Source organism: Panthera onca, chromosome X, assembly GCF_046562875.1.
Source record: "Panthera onca isolate mPanOnc1 chromosome X, mPanOnc1 haplotype 2, whole genome shotgun sequence".
Classification (NCBI taxonomy): Eukaryota; Metazoa; Chordata; class Mammalia; order Carnivora; family Felidae; genus Panthera; species Panthera onca.
In genome coordinates this window covers 6051075-6066713 of record NC_138357.1, presented here as the reverse complement: position 1 = coordinate 6066713, position 15639 = coordinate 6051075, and the positions used below count along the sequence as shown (strand labels likewise).

General features: G+C 46.1%; 1 protein-coding gene across 8 annotated transcripts in view; it reads left to right on the top strand.

Annotated features, from left to right (window-relative positions):
• The window catches only part of AFF2 (ALF transcription elongation factor 2), a 458181-nt gene that overhangs the window by 364480 nt on the left and 78062 nt on the right, over window positions 1–15639 (top strand). For all 8 annotated transcript variants that reach the window (XM_081792749.1, XM_081792747.1, XM_081792745.1 and 5 more), the window contains one exon: window positions 6795–6832. In XM_081792749.1, the coding sequence (XP_081648875.1) occupies window positions 6795–6832 (38 nt within the window). The remainder of the gene's footprint in view (window positions 1–6794; window positions 6833–15639) is intronic.

Below are 15639 nucleotides of genomic sequence, written 5' to 3'. Positions count from 1 at the left end.
GCCTATCGGTTAGAATGACAGGTGACAACTTGGGCCTGCAATGAGCATATGAAGTGGGAGGTGGTCTTGTGGGACTCAGCCCTTAACCTGAGGAGTCTGACACTGTCTCCAGGTAGAGAGTGTCAAAAGTGAGTTAAATTGTAGGACACCTAGCTGGTGTCACACAGAACTGCTTGGTGTGGGGACAATCCCTCACACATCTGGTGTCAGAAGTATGATGAGTGTGGTAGCAGTGAGAGAGTAAAGACGTCTCATAGGTGGAAGACTAAAGGGTTTTCTAATACAGGTATATGGATAATGGTGGGTGTAGTGTTCTTACCCAGAGTGTAACATGCTCTTAAGGGACAGAAAGCCTGACTACACTAGTGTGCTGATGCTGAGGATGCATCATCAGTGTTCACTTCCTGGAGGTTGTAGAATACTTTCATATAATGGGGTACCTACTATGCACTAAGAATATCCTTCCCATTTTCCTGCTCACACGTGGTAAGGAGAGAGCCTCTATTAGATAATAGAGGCTCCCACCAAAGGACACATGTCATGTTGTGAGAGGTGTCCCTCTAGCATGAGGAGCAAGAGGGGCAAGAGGGCTCAGGTTGGCAGTGGAGGGGAGATAATTGAATTTTCAAATCCACCAACATCAGGGGACAATAATAACTAAGTGCCTTTTCCATTGGTCCTTCTAATGGGGAGAATAAATAACTCAAGCCAATGTTGAGTTGCTCTGCCTGGTGTCTCCACATTTACTCCACTTAGAGAATGATTAATGTCAACAGAAGACTCTTCTGAGTGAAACATGCTTCTTCACCAAAGACAGTGCATTTTTCATTAAGTTACAAGATAGCAAAAGTTTAGGTATAAACAAAATCGCCAGGTGACAAATGGATCTTGCTAAAGACACTGGAAAAACTCCTACGAACTGCCATGTTAGCAAAATATATATACAAGAACAAATATGACCTGCTACCAGGCTACTGTTCAACTGGCACTAGGCAAGGTCTTGAATGGCAGGGTGTGTGAACTTGATTGATAGTTCGCCGAGCAGTAGGAAGCCATGAAGGGCTCTGAGCAAGTCATGGCCAAAGTGGAGCATAAAATAGGGATGGGGCGCCTGGGTGGCTCAGTCACTTAAGTTTCTGACTTCGGCTCAGGTTATGATCTCGTGGTTCATGAGTTCAAGCCTTGTGTCACGCTCTGCACTGACAGCTTAGAGCCTGAAGCCTGCTTTGGATTCTGTGTCTCCCTCTCTCTCTCTCTGCCCCTCCCCTGCTTTCTCTCTGTCTCCCTCTCTCAAAAATAAAAACATTAAAAAAAATTTAAATAGGGGTAAAATAGAGAGACCAGAAGACCGGTGAAGGGGCAGTGGCCATTGTCCAGGTGAGTGGGAAGAGTAAGGAGGGGCACAACCTTCTGCCGAAAAGCAGACTGGGAAATCCACCCCGGCAGTGCCACCCCGGACTCCTCTCTGGGGTGGGAATCGTAGCCCCAGGTGCACTCACAGCACGGATCTAGATACACATATCCTAGAGCTCAGCTTTTCCTCCGGCGCCCTTCCGTGCCCAGAGTAGTGCCCAGGCCTATCCGATTCCGTGGCCGTCCGCAACTCATTTATCTGATCAATGTTTATTAAGTGACTGTTAGCTGCAAGATGCAGTTCCCTCCGCCGGGAACAAATTTCCTGCAGGCTCTGCCTGTCAGAATTCTATGGCTGCCCCTTTTCTGTCTAGCACGGGCCTACTTCATACACACATAGAAGTCGGTGAGTTAAACCAAAATGGGAGAAGCCCAGTACTCTAACGATAGGAAACGTGTTTTTACTTCCTACGGGCTCCAGGTTCAAACAAGTGACGTTTTCCACGTTTCCTTCTGTGCACCTATTCAGAGGGTTAAAAGCAATAGGTGGTATTTCCCTAAAGATTTCAGTCCCTGGAGATACAGTCAGAAATTCAGGCAGGCATTCAGGTGTTGCAAAATGCTGAGTGACATTTTCTCCCCTTAATCTGCCGTCCTGCCTATGCACGTGAGCCGCCCGCTGAAACCTCAGCCTATAGGATATAATACGAGCCCCTGGCTGTTTCACTCATTCCAGTGAAGTCTATTTAAATGCTATAATTAAGCACTTCATTTTTATATTTGGGCAAGTGTTCTCAGTACATGTCTCTTTACTTGATTTAACCAATTCTGGAGATACTGATTTTAGACCATCGCAATACCCTAATGATGAGTTCATTTGCTTAATAGAGGGGTTTTCTCTTCTGAACGTAGGTGATCGATACAATTTACCAATACGTGCCACTAGGTTAAGGTAAGGCCGTGTCTCACAGAATAGCCCTGTGAAGAGTTAAAAAAGGGAAAACACAGAAGCACAAAAGCCATGCAATCAATGGTTCTTCTGCCTTGTTTCCATAATGCCCCAATAGACGCTTATTTAAAAATCATCTGAAGGATTGACTTTTCACTTTTTTCTTAATCACGAAATGTGTCGTATAGACCCAGCCTGGGTATATCTGCCAGCAGAATGCCAGGAGAAAAACACATAAGCGGGAGAGGCAAAAGCTATAGAGAGAAGTGCTAATAGAATCACGTTTTATGCTTGACTGACAGCATTATTATTGATTAAGGAAAAAAGCAGTACCTGAATACACAGCCTTGGAAAATGAGTCCACTGCTATAATACGTCTAGGCCATCCACGTGCCCACCTTGACAGTCTCAACAAACAGGAACCATACTGCATTGGATCCGTTTTCTGCACACCTGGGGCCAGGGCGAAGGCATTATCGTAAGTGTGGCTATCACGGTTCAGGGCATGTTTCTGAAAAGCCCCAGAAGATTCTCTCGGTTAAAATAAATAAATGTAGTATACATGTTTGCTGGACTAGAATAACACCGGGACAGAATTCCCTTACCGGAGGGTTTCTTGAAAGGTAGGTACATCTATCTACGGAGCAAGCGTTCGTAGCATTTTCTCCCTAAAGAAACACGGCGTTACATGTGCCATGGAGGACGGGACTCACCAGACGGCCACGTTCTTTCCTTCCTGCTTTCTGTTTTCTCAGGACAGCTGTAACACTTTCATGGTTCCTGTAATTCAGTATGGTCGCTGATTCACTTCAGCTTCAGCGCGGCCGGAGGAGTGTCTGCATCACAGAAAGGCGAGGTCCTTTCTTCATTTGAGGAAGATAGATTTAATGAGTGAGCACCTATGAGCGTGTCCTTTACCCCATCATCTCTCCTGAGGAATCAGTTCGTGAACACTCCTGGGATGAGAGACGAGCCTTCTCTCCGGGCGTATAATTCTTCAAGATGCCCTATGACAGAGGGAGGGAGACAGAGTCATTTGAGTGTTTGCACGAGCACTCGTGCCCCCACAGTGCCCCCCGCCCCCCCGCGTGCCCCCGACGGTGCCTCGGGGGCCCTGACCTCGCTGCCACCAGCAGCAGCCCCTGAGAAGGTTGAGGGCAGAGGCCCACGTGAAGGTACCGGGCTCTGTCTCCTGCTGGCCTAGGCGTGTCAGGATCTAAACACATCAAAATCTCCCTCGGGGAGGACTTTCCAGACGGGAGCATTCTAGTCCGGAATAACTGCATACGTCTGCTAGCTGCTACCGGGTCACTAAGTCAGCAAGCCCATAAGCTCTCTGGCGGTGCCGGTGTGTGCGTGGAAGCCGGAAGGCAGAGCAGGCTGTTTCTCGAGCACCGTTATGGATGCGGGCTACTCGCGACCACCCTTGATCTAGATGGGGCAGGACTGATTATCTTCATTTTTAAAATGAGGAAACTCAGGCTCAGAAGTGCCCGTCACCTTGCTAATGTCATGACGATAGTAAGTGGCAAAGCTGGGGGCGGAACCCAGGTTTCTGGATTTCTTTCTTTTCTTTTTTTTAATATGAAATTTATTGTCAAGTTGGTTTCCATACAACACCCAGTGCTCATCCCAACAGGGGCGCTCCTCAATGCCCATCACCCACTTTCCCCTCCCTTCCACCTCTCCCCCGCCATCGACCCTCGGGTTTCTGGATTTGTAGCTCATCAGTCTTTCCGCCGTAGTCCACGGCCTCTCCTCACACCATGGTGGAATATATTTTCTAACGTTTTCAGTTATCGTATCATCCTTGGGGTAGAGGTGCCTTAGTGACAAGATGAGTATCATGTTACGGGAACGCGGCACAAAAGAAGTAGAACGTAGGCTTTAGAAAGCGTATAGACGTTGCAAATTAAAGCAGCATGAGTGTTAACTATCTAGCCTCCATCTTCCAATCAGTTTAAATTACTTTTAATGTATGTTTTTAAACTCAAAATGATCTGTCATCCCAATGTGCAACCCTCGTAATGTGTGGCGAATTACACAAGATCACTTTGTTTTGATTCCCCTCCTTTTTAAGGGGATCTCCCATTTTGTACTTGGGATCGGTCTTTTCACATCACGTCGTTTCAGAGAAAGGGATGTTCTCCCTGTGTATTTTGTAGACTGCTTCTCAGACCCTAAAGACGTAGATATTTTTCCCACAAATAATTCACTTAAGTTTTCTTCAAAGTCTGGGAGCTGAATAATTCTCTGTATCACGCTTGAAACAAAGTCACATCGCAGTGAGCATAAAGGACACACACTGTGAGCTCTGTCTCAGGTCTGACACTCCCTGCGACTGCTCAGCTTGGAGATCAAAGGTGCTGAGCACACAGGAGGGTGACGTGAGCACGTCTGAGCAGAGCGGTTGGCGCTCTGGAACGATCCCGAGTTAATTCCCAAAGGAAAGAGAACCTCTCGGCATAGACATTTTCAATCAATAGCCAAGCAGCCCAGAAAACATTAATTTCAATGAAGTTATTTTCCTATGATGGCTGTATAGAGAGACATGGGTTTCAAAGAAACTGGCCTCGAACACGATTCTGTTCCTCCTGATCAGAGAAGAGAAGACATTTTCAAAAACCATGTCACTGAATGAAAGCTAGGTTAAGCAATGTCACTTTGATTTCTCCCTCCCTGTCTTCTGCCAGTGGCCTGCTCATACTATCACTTCCAGCGTGCTTTCAAAGGAAACCACTTGAACAGCATGCTCGTTACTTTATGACATAGCCTTCGTCTTCTTTAAGCACAGACTCATTTGGATTAATGAGATGGGGCGAAGTGGGTTCGTGTGATTTCCACAATGACACGTCTCCATCCCATTTCCCTACCCCGTTCCGACCCAGCCAGGACTGGGGGACGAGAGGTGGTAGAAAAGGAAGGTGCGGGTGTGCACAGGTGGGTAGACTGGGTCCGGCCCCTGCTCCCCGCCAGCATCCGCCTCTTCCTTTCCGCTTCCTTTCCGGGGCCGTCTCAGGGACGGACCTGCATCTCCGAACTACATGTGAGACGTGACACGGGCCAGCCACACACCTATTGCTTATTTTATCATCTTCACCTGTTACCTCCTGCTCTTGCTTTCTTGCCGCTGTGCCGCCTGCCAGAATTCAACCCCGGGCACAGATGGTGAGAAGGTGATTTCTGCCACCGAGAGGCAAAGAACCTGCCCACATATTAATGGGTATTTATTTACCTAGCAGCAGAACCCGAGAAGTCGTAGGTGAGAAGGACTTGAATTCCCAGCACTAGTCTCTAAACTTGCGAAGCGTTTCACTTCTTTCAAACAAAATCGCTTCGAAGCGTGTCGAGCCGTAGTTAGGCGTAGGAGGCTTTGGGGTATTTCCTCACGCAGTGGTCACCCCGAACGCCGAGTCCAGCGTTACAAGTAGCTGCCTCTACATCCTGTAGCCCTCACCCACCTCTGAGATTCACAGATACGAAGGTCTCCGGATGGATACTTCTGGAAAGGGTCTGAAGGTCTCAGTGCTCCCCATAGTAAGTGTTCTTTCTGTAGTGTGAAAAAGTCTAGGGGAGTACAAGTTTGGTTCTGATTACATAATTATGCTACAGAAGTATGAAAAAAATCATCACTAAAACCCTCCAGGTGCTTAAACAGTTTGATAGACTGTAGCCATTCTGCCATCAGCGCCCCCAGCTGTGTTGCTTAGCAACATTTTAATTCCAGAAGAATCGAAGGAGATGCAATCCCTGTGGAGAGGGAAACAGAAATCTCTAAGAGGGCTGTTGACAGATGATCTGAGTTGTTTCTTCTAATATACTGTGAAGATCACTAGCTCTTTTCATGAATGATAAATGGACTGTACACAGATCAATGGGTTCAGCAATAAACTGGAACCAGGCTCCATGTCTAAGGCGACACAGGCCGAGAGGTCCAGAGATTTCCTCATTTCGATGATTTGGTGTGTGTTTTCTTAAAGGTTCCACGGGAAGACATTGATCCGCGTAGTCGGTCGTCCCCTGGCCTTTTGTGGTGTCTGCTAATAAAAATGATTTTAGAAATGGCTACTTTGGCCTTGCTCTCACCACGCAGGTGTGGCCAGGTGTCAGTAGTCAGGCAGGGTAAGCGGGTCCCTGCCACAAATCTAAAAACCCGGGATGGGCCCATCACTGTCCCCCAGCCCCCACCCCTGCCTCTCCATCCTGTGGTAATAACCCAGGCAAGCCCACCCAGCAGGTAAGATTTGAGTGCAGGGTGGGGAGACAGGAATGAGTGTCTGTGTCTGAAAGCTGCACTTGGACAGGTAACCATGTTCCCCGGGAGAGGAAAATTGCTTTCTGTGTCTCCAGTCTGCTTATCGCAAAGCAGCCTGCTTCGGTTAGGTCCTTATGTTTCGGGAGAGCATTTTATATTGCTTATTGTTTGGTAACTAGTTGCAAAGATTATGCCTGCTAATGTTGTCTAATTGCATTTTTTTTCTTCTGCTTACAGGCTGTTGAAAAGGCAAAACCTAAGAACAATCCTGTGAAGTAAGTTATTTTTTATTAGTTGGCATTGTTGATTTGAATGGACTCCATGCATGTGAAGAAAAATAAGGTCGTAAAAGAGACCTGGGATTTCAAGTTCGTCTCTGTTTATGACAGTCGACAGACAAAAACAAAACAAGGGGGGGGGGGGAACCTACCAAAACCCAAAAAGAGCTAGTGGGGACTAGCTTTTATTTTTATTTTATTTTTGCTTGTGGTCCTGATGACTAAATGCCCCAAGTCGTGCCCAGTTTACATAAATTAATACGTGCCATCCATGAAGAGTTGCCAAATACTATTATAATCCTATTCGAGGCACGGCACTTCAGGCCTTTGGGTTTTGCGCATGCTAAAAAGATTATATATTTAATTGCAAACCTTGGACCTACGACAGAGACTTAAATGGCTAAAAACGTGCCAAGTGATTTCCAGCCACGTGGGGAGCTTCGGCACCTTGGCATCAAGGCCTTGCTACCCTGTTAATGAAAAGCTCATAAAAATATATTTAACTAAAGGTTTTTCTAGCTAACAGAGAGCTATTGCCAAGGCATTTTTATGGGACACTCTTAAATTATAAACAAGCAGCGCCGTATTCTTTTAAATATAGTACATCTTGGACATCCTGCCTCTTCCAGAAGGGAGACTTTCAAATTAAGAAGGATGTTTGCCTTGTCATTTGGGTTTGTGACATCTGATTGCACTGTTAATGCATACTAGGCCCACCAGCCATATGGCCTAGGGAAGTCCTGCTCTCCTGTCTGGGTTGTTACAGGCCTCGCAGTATCACGCCTCAAGGAACTCCGCGTTAAATCAGGGTAGCCCTGTCCCGTTGTCGTGGGCACTGAATGCAGAAATGGGGGAGTGCGTTGATTTTTAATAGTTTCTGGGAGAATGGGTCAACTGATAGCGATGGCAAGAAGGCTGCTTTTCCAAGTCACCGGGGTAGTGTTTAGCACACCATTAAATCCAACCTCTAATTCATTTTTCCAAAAGGTTTCGTGTCCTTTTTCAAATTCATTTTTCTTAGGCCACAGAATATTCCTTATCGGCTTTTGTAGCCTCTCGAGGAGCTTCTGTCGTCTGGAGATGTATTGTGCTATAGTCATCCTAGGGGAGTATTTCCAGTAGCTGAGTTTCTGGCTGGTTGTTTGATTGGGGTTGAAATCTTCTCTGCAGCCTGATTTCTTTCCTGTCTATGCCCTGAAGGCTTCTCTACCGCCAGCCTGTGGCGGGATTAGAGGGTGGCGCTAATGAGGCCGAGGCCAGGACTGCTAGTCCCTGGGTGGGCCATTAGCAATCTTCTTTCCCCTAGTCTTATTGCACCCTTCCCTCCAGTCCACCGGTGTGCAGATGTGTGCCCCAGGTCACAAGGGATGGGGCAAGGGCTGGAGGAGGGTAAGCCCAGGCCCTCAGTGGGGCAGACATCTCCAAGTTCAAACCCCCCAATAGGAAGTAAGACCTAGGCTCCATCTTGGCATGCTCCTTGTAAGGATTCGATTTTACGGATAATGTGTGTGTGTGTGTGTGTGTGTGTGTGTGTGTGTATATACAATATATATACACAATATATATATTATGGGTTCTGGCTAATTCACGGCGAGACTCCATCTAATGTCTAGCACCATAAGTCGTATGGTAAAGAGAAAACGGGAAAACCGGAAGAGCCAGAAGATTAGTGATAGAATATGGAGCTTTTTACATGTAAATATATTTGAAAATCTGCTTAGTAATAAGCCTCACAATCAACTGGTAGATGCTTAGAATTGTCTTCTAATTAAGTAAGATGCTGTTCTTGGTGTGCCTTTGGGTACCAGGCTACATGCGGGCTCACGACGCCTAGCCCAGCCGCCCAGCCGCAACCACTGGGCGCTTGAAGAAGAGAGATCTCTCCAAGACCTTAGCTCAAGGACAGAAATTCCAGAGCGTGGGTCATTTACACTGACAGCATAGCCAAAGCGGAGTTTTTACAGTTTTGTGCGTAGCGGTCCTCTTTCTGGTTCTGATGTCTGACGGAGAATTTTGGTTACACACAGTGCACTGAGACCTCAAATAGAGTAAGGGTTCAACCCATGTTTTTGTGACTGAATGAGCAGGTCAACACATTGGACACATCCCAGAAAACAGTCCTTCCGGGAACCTGGCCTGGAGGCTTCAGGAGACGGTTGGCCGTATACTAACTAGAGTGTCAGACCGGAAGGGGCCGTCTGTTGTGACAGATGAAGTCATCCACTACCCTCTTATTCTCGACTCACGCCACATATAAAATGCTCCCACGTTGCTCTGGTTCATCCGAGCTGCTTTGCCTCTGACCAGGCACTGGCTTGATCTTCTGTGCCAGAATTGACATTTGATGGAGCGCACGATGGAAAGTGTATACAGTCTTACTGGAAAAGTAGAGGTCTGGAGGCATTTACAAATAAAGCATGAACGCACATTGGTGCACGTGATCATATGTGTGATTGGATGTCATCGTCTGGTGCACGGTTTGGCAAATGGTTGGGGAAAAGAAATCAAAAGAATATTCCATGACATGTGAAAATTACATGAAATTCAAATTTCAGTGCCTATAAAAAAAGCTATATTGGCACACAGCAACACTCATTTGTTTCCATATTGTCTGTGCCTCCTTTTGTGCTACAGTGGCAGAGATTAGTTGTGACAGACACCGTACAAACCACACAACCAAAGCTGTTTACTACCTGGCCCCTTACAGAAAAAGCTTGCTGACCCCTACCCTCATTGGTCAGGTAGAAAAAGGCACAGGGGCACCTGGGTGGCTCAATCGGTTGAGCGTCCGACTTCAGCTCAAGTCATCTCGCGGTTGGTGGGTTTGAGCCCTGCATCAGGTTCTGTGCTGACAGCTCAGAGCCTGGATCCTGGTTTGAATTCTGTGTCTCCCTCTCTCTCTCTCTCTGCCCCTCCTGTGCTCTCTCTCTCTGTCTCTCCTCATCTCTCAAAATAAATAAACTTAAAAAAATACAATAAAAGCAGGGGTGCCTGGGTGGCTCAGTCAGTTAAGCGTCCAACTTCGGCTTGGGTCATGATCTCGCGGTTCATGGGTTCGAGCCCTGTGTTGGGCTCTGTGCTGACAGCTCAGAGCCTGGAGACTGCTTCAGATTCTGTGTCTTCCTCTCTCTCTTCCCCTCCCCTGCTTGCGCTCTTTCTCTCTCTGTCTGTCGAAAATAAATAAAAATGTTTAAAAATTTTTAAAAATAAAATAAAGAGAAGAAAAAGGCACAAATGTAAGCTTTTCTGTGACTGTGCAAGTTAAACTTATCAGCCCCCCCCCCTTTTTTGGCCTTTAAAACATTGAGCAGGTGTTTACTGAGCCCTTTTCACGGGTTCTGGATATCTGGGGATGATGTCCCACCCAATTCTCATTTCTCATTCAGAGCAAACAGACCGCTCCTAATTTACTATCTTTGAAGTCGTTACGCGTATGAGACCTATTGACAGAGCAGCTATGTGTCAGAAACCGGTGAACACAGACCTAGAGCATGCTGCTAGCCTTCCAAGTTGTATGTAGATGGGTATATTGCAAAAGGCACGTGCATGTTCCAAAATTCCATTACTCCCCAAGATCTAACTAAGGCTAAGCATACTTTCAATCGCAGTGATGGTAAATGACTCACAATATCCATTTAGTTGGTCTGTTTTCCCCTCCAAGGGTTTGCTTCCTCTTCCCCATTTCTCAAGCACTTGTTCAATTTACTTTTAATGCCTTCATGGTTGTAAGGTTCTTTCGACACCACAGGGGGACCGTGGTACACATTAATTACACTCCATAGAAAGGAGAAATTAAATATATGCTTAGTGAAGGTAAGCCCATAATGTACCTGGATACACTAATGATTCTACCCTGAAACATTACATATTACCTCTGAGGGTAAGAATCAAAATGGAATGTTCTTAAGATCAGTGATCAGGACAAGAGATGCTGGTATATTTCTCAGTCTGCTGGAGCCGTGCCGATATCAAAGCTTGATTAGTATGTTCAAACTGTGGCTCTTTAATGTGTCAGAGAGACTTTCACTTGTATGTTAATGGTCTGCAGCAATTATCTTCAAGCTTTCATTGTGACAACAAGGCCTGAGAGATGTACAGATTTCTTCTACCATATGTGACTTATCACATACATTTTTTTAAAAACACATTTCTGTTATTAAGACATATGTGATAGTACACTTCTGCAAATGTGAATTGCTTTTGGCTAAAAGCCATGCACTAATAAGTTGAGTTGAATCTAACCGAGGTTGACATCTGTTACCAAAAGGAAGGGCGGGGGGTGGAGAGGGAGAGAGAGGGAGAGAGAGGGAGAGGGAGCACAGTTGTCAAGCATCACATTCTTCCTTGCTTTTACACTTTAACAACGTTAAACAACGTAGTTGTTGTCTTTCACAAATCAGGATCAGAATCCACTCTGCTTCGGAAATTACAGCTTTATTTACGAGCCAATCCATCTTACGGATACGGTGGTTTCATTATTGAAATTGACAAATAGCCACAAAGATTGTCCTGCCCATGGTGTTTGTGCATTATTCATTTATTCACCCAATGAATATTTATTGGGAATCTACAGCGTTCCGGGAACTGCGATAGATGCTGAGGGAATTAAAAATAAATCTGACACAGGTCTTACCCTCGAGGAGTTTAGAGTCCAGTAGGAGAGATAAAATCGGTTTGTAAAGAACTAAATACAAGATAGAGAGAGATGTTTGTTAAGTAGGAAACAGATAGAGTACAAGGGAAGCTCTAAGGACAGAACGTGCTTCCAGTTAGCGCTGGTGGAGAAGGCGGGGGGGGGGGGGGGGGACATTTGCACCAGGACTTTAAAGACTTGGTTTGAGCCACTGGTGCTGAGGTGGCAGGCAGTGCAAGGTCAGGTTGGAAACCAAAGCTCAGAAGAAATGGTGACTTAGGGACCTCAGCATTGAGGAGCCCTAACTCGTTACTGTGAATCATCATTTACTCCCCTATTACTAAACATAAACAATGAGTCCATAGACGTGGGATCCAGTCCTCAGTCGAACACTAGCTTATGGTATGGGGTTGTACATGTTCCTTCCTTGCCGCAGACCTCAGCTACATTATTTGTTTGGTTCTTCCACCTCTTGGGAAAAAAAGCCAAAGCTTGAAATCCTGTTTTATAATTATTTTAGGAAATATTTGATGTTAAGGTTTGATATAGATGCACACAAGCAGGCACACTGTAAAGATCGCATGTATAATACTACTGTTGACATACACACACACACGCACCCCCAGAGAATGCCATTTCCCATCATTCATTTCTGTCTTGTGTACCCGTGAAATGAGGGACAAGAAGCCACATCATTAGAATCTTAAAGAGATACGTTAGATAGAAGATTGGCGTGGCCCCAAGAATGTTGAGTTGAGTCATTTAAATGACCCCTCGCAACCAGAGGTGATTTTGCCGTTAGAATCCCTATCTCTTATGACGCTCTCGGACACACGCACATCACCGCTGTGCAGAACATCGCCGGAATCACCGCATCGTCTCAGAATGATGGAGCGATGGATTCTGTACTGTGTTCCACCAAACATCAGTCTTGCGGGGTCTTCTCCTTTGGGAATAAAAGGCTCCAGCACCCTTTCCTGGAGTGCCCTGTGCATATTTGAGTAATGCAGGCTCGAAGGAGTCCTGCAGAAAGAGGCTTCTTTACCTTTGTCTTAGCCAAGTTTTCCCAAATGTGTTTGGCCAGAGGACAGCCCGACCTGACACAGTGTTTTGTGGGACACAGAACTGGATGCGCAGGGCCATGGGAAATAAGATGACCCCACGGGAGTGTGGCTTCCGTAGGTAGTTTGAGAAAACCAGGGCCCAATAACTCACGTCCAGTCCCTAATAAGAATATTTGCAATGAGCAGGCTAATTTACAGGTCAGCCATGGAAAGGAAAATGGGGACTATCCTGAGGGGTGGTCCTCAGCGAGGGGAGTGGGAGCTTTGGGTGAGGTCCCTCTGAGTGAGATCTGTGAAGCTGGCAGTCCCCAGTGAGCGTCATAAAGGCCCAGTCATTTCCTGATAGTGAGGCACCCAGCCCAGTGCGCTCCCTGTGACACCAGCCAAAGCGTAGGCAGCCTCTAATCGGCTCTGGCCGTTTTAAGGGTAGTTAAAGGAAAGAGAGCAATCAAACCTCTGTTGAAATGGCTGCATATATGGCGCTGTTTATGCTGTCCGGATAGCTAAAATCGGATGCAGAAGGTCTCAGCAGGCATCTGCACAGCCCAAAGTTCTGGCCATCCTCCTTTTCACTTGGTAATGGGACTCGAATCATGGAAGCGATCCCAGATGACTGCCCAGAACCCCGGGGTGCCGGGAATTCTGTCCACTGTGGACCCGCTGCCTCTTTCTCATCACCTCTTAGGACACACATGTTCACTTTCAAATTTGTTGGTGGTTTTTAAAGTCCTGCTAGTGAGCGGGGCGCCTGGGTGGCTCAGTCGGTTGAGCATCAGACTTTGGCTCAGGTCACGATCTCACGGTTCATGAGTTTCAGCCCCGCATCGGTCTCGGTGCTGACAGCTCGAAGCCCGGAGCCTGCTTCGGATTCTGTGTCTCCCTCTCTGTCTGCCCCTTCCCCACTCGTGCTCTGTCTCTCTCAAAAATGAAACATTAAAAAACTTTTTTTAAATAAAAAAAAAATGTGAAGTCCTACTGGCGCACTTTTTATACCAGTTTGTCTTCTTAGAGTATGGCCTCAAATGTTTCCAATCTTAACGAACCAGCAAGTTTGCTGGCATTCGAACAATTATGCCAACTTCAATTATGGTAACTTTATATCGATAAGGAAGAGTTTCTTCAAAACTGCAAGCTCGTTGGTTTGTCTCATTAGCATCTCTGATCTTTTCGAAAGCATCATGAGCACCTCTTTTCTTGAGGTGGTGAGTTAACATGCTAACGACCACGATGATGAAATGGAAGTAGAAAGCACCCATTCATTGGTGAAGCTACAGCACTCATAAAATACTCCTTCATCCAGTACTTTATAAAGTACCGGGCAACTTTCTAACCCTGTGCTTCTTAGCATATGCCACTTAGATGAGAACAGACAACTCTTTCATCCGTTCACCCAGCCCAGCCCACTTTGGGGTGCATACGATTTCCAGCTACAATTTTATTTTAACATCAGCGTTCGGCAGTCTTTCAGAAAGCTGCTGAAAACTCAGAAGCACATAGCCGATCTGCTAGAAAGTCAGGCAAGCCATGCACGTGCATCCTTTTGACAAACATGAACTGTTCCAGGCTCGGTCGATGGGGAGAGGAGTAAGGTAGAGTGTCTGCCCTGAAGGTCCTCACTCTCCTAAGGAAACGGCCGCCTCGCTGCCCTGCAGAATAGACAGGCTCTGCGAGGAAAGCAGAGGAAAGTGTGTGCAGCATCTCACGAGGCCCAGAGGAAGAAGCGAGCCACCTGCTCGGTGTGGGCTCGCCCTCGCTCCACAGGAGTCCCTGGGTGAACCATGTAGGGAGAGCCACTCAAGAGAGCCGGACAGCACTCGCAAACGGCATGGCAAGAAGAAAGCAGAGATTGTGTTGAGAGCCGTGTCTGGGAGGTCGAGGCAGCCAAGGAGGGGGGCACTTTTCTAGATGGAAGGTGACGATACCACGTTTGTGACTCACAGGAGAGCAAAGAAGGGACACATGCCGGGACACAGCCAGAGATTCGGGCCCCGCTTTTGACATTAAGAGGAGAGCAGTGCAGTGTGGGCAAAACTAAGAAAATGCCAAAAAAGGATTCTTTTGTTCTAGAAAGTTAAAGGTTAGAGTTAGGGAAGGATTAGAAACCTTTTTTAAACTGTTTGCAGAGAAATAGATCTATCAAATCCTTCCTGATTAGATCTGGCTAATCCTTTTCGGCAGACTTTTATGTCAATCTCCACGCACGCAGGGTTCCTCTAAGCATTGGGCTGCTCCCTTGTGGCTTTATCGACCCTTGATTGTTTCTTACATTTTTAAAAACTGTGCTTTCATATGGTTCCTTTCACATTATTCAAACGTCTAGTATTTTGGGCATGGCACATAACATTATTATTCTAGCTTCATTTTCTGAATTCATTGCACAGACATAAAAATTCTTTCTGAATGTATTTTTATCAGCCACAGACGTAAGCACAGTAGGGCTATTTTGATTTCTAGGGAAACGAGGCATGCCCCCATGGTAACTACACGCAGGACTCCAAACAGTAAATCAGCCCTCCATCGACCACAAAATATGTTCAAAGTCAGGAGCCTGGGGTCATGAGTTATTATTTAGTTGACTGAAATAGGAAGCATAGAGTTTCTGCTTTTATTAAAGCTTTTGTCTAAACCAAAAGCAGTTATCTAGAGAGCCAACATTAAAAAAAAAAAAAAAGGCAAACCATTCTTCCACAGGGAAGTGTTTCCATTTGTAGAATTTACAGCATGGGGATAGATTACATGTCATTAGAACCCAGTTTCTGTATACACACGCATTTATGTACTCTGTGCCTCAGTATCCCCTCCTGCCCCGTGGTGATTTACATCCAAGATGGAGTTGGTGGTGATAGGCAGACAGAGCAGCCATAACTATAGAAGTTCTGAAATCTCTTCCTTGGTGTCTCTTTCTCTGTCCTCATCACCCCCTAATATTTGACCGCTTTCCTTCCTCCAAGACCATATCCCCACATGTGCATGCCACATTGTTGGGGAAAATATTTCAGAAAAGCCTTGTGGCTTTTTCTATTTTTTTTTTTTTTTTAGCAGCTTCAGGGACTTTATGACTGTACACCTCCACGGAAGCCCTGAAGCTCACCGTGCATCATCAAACC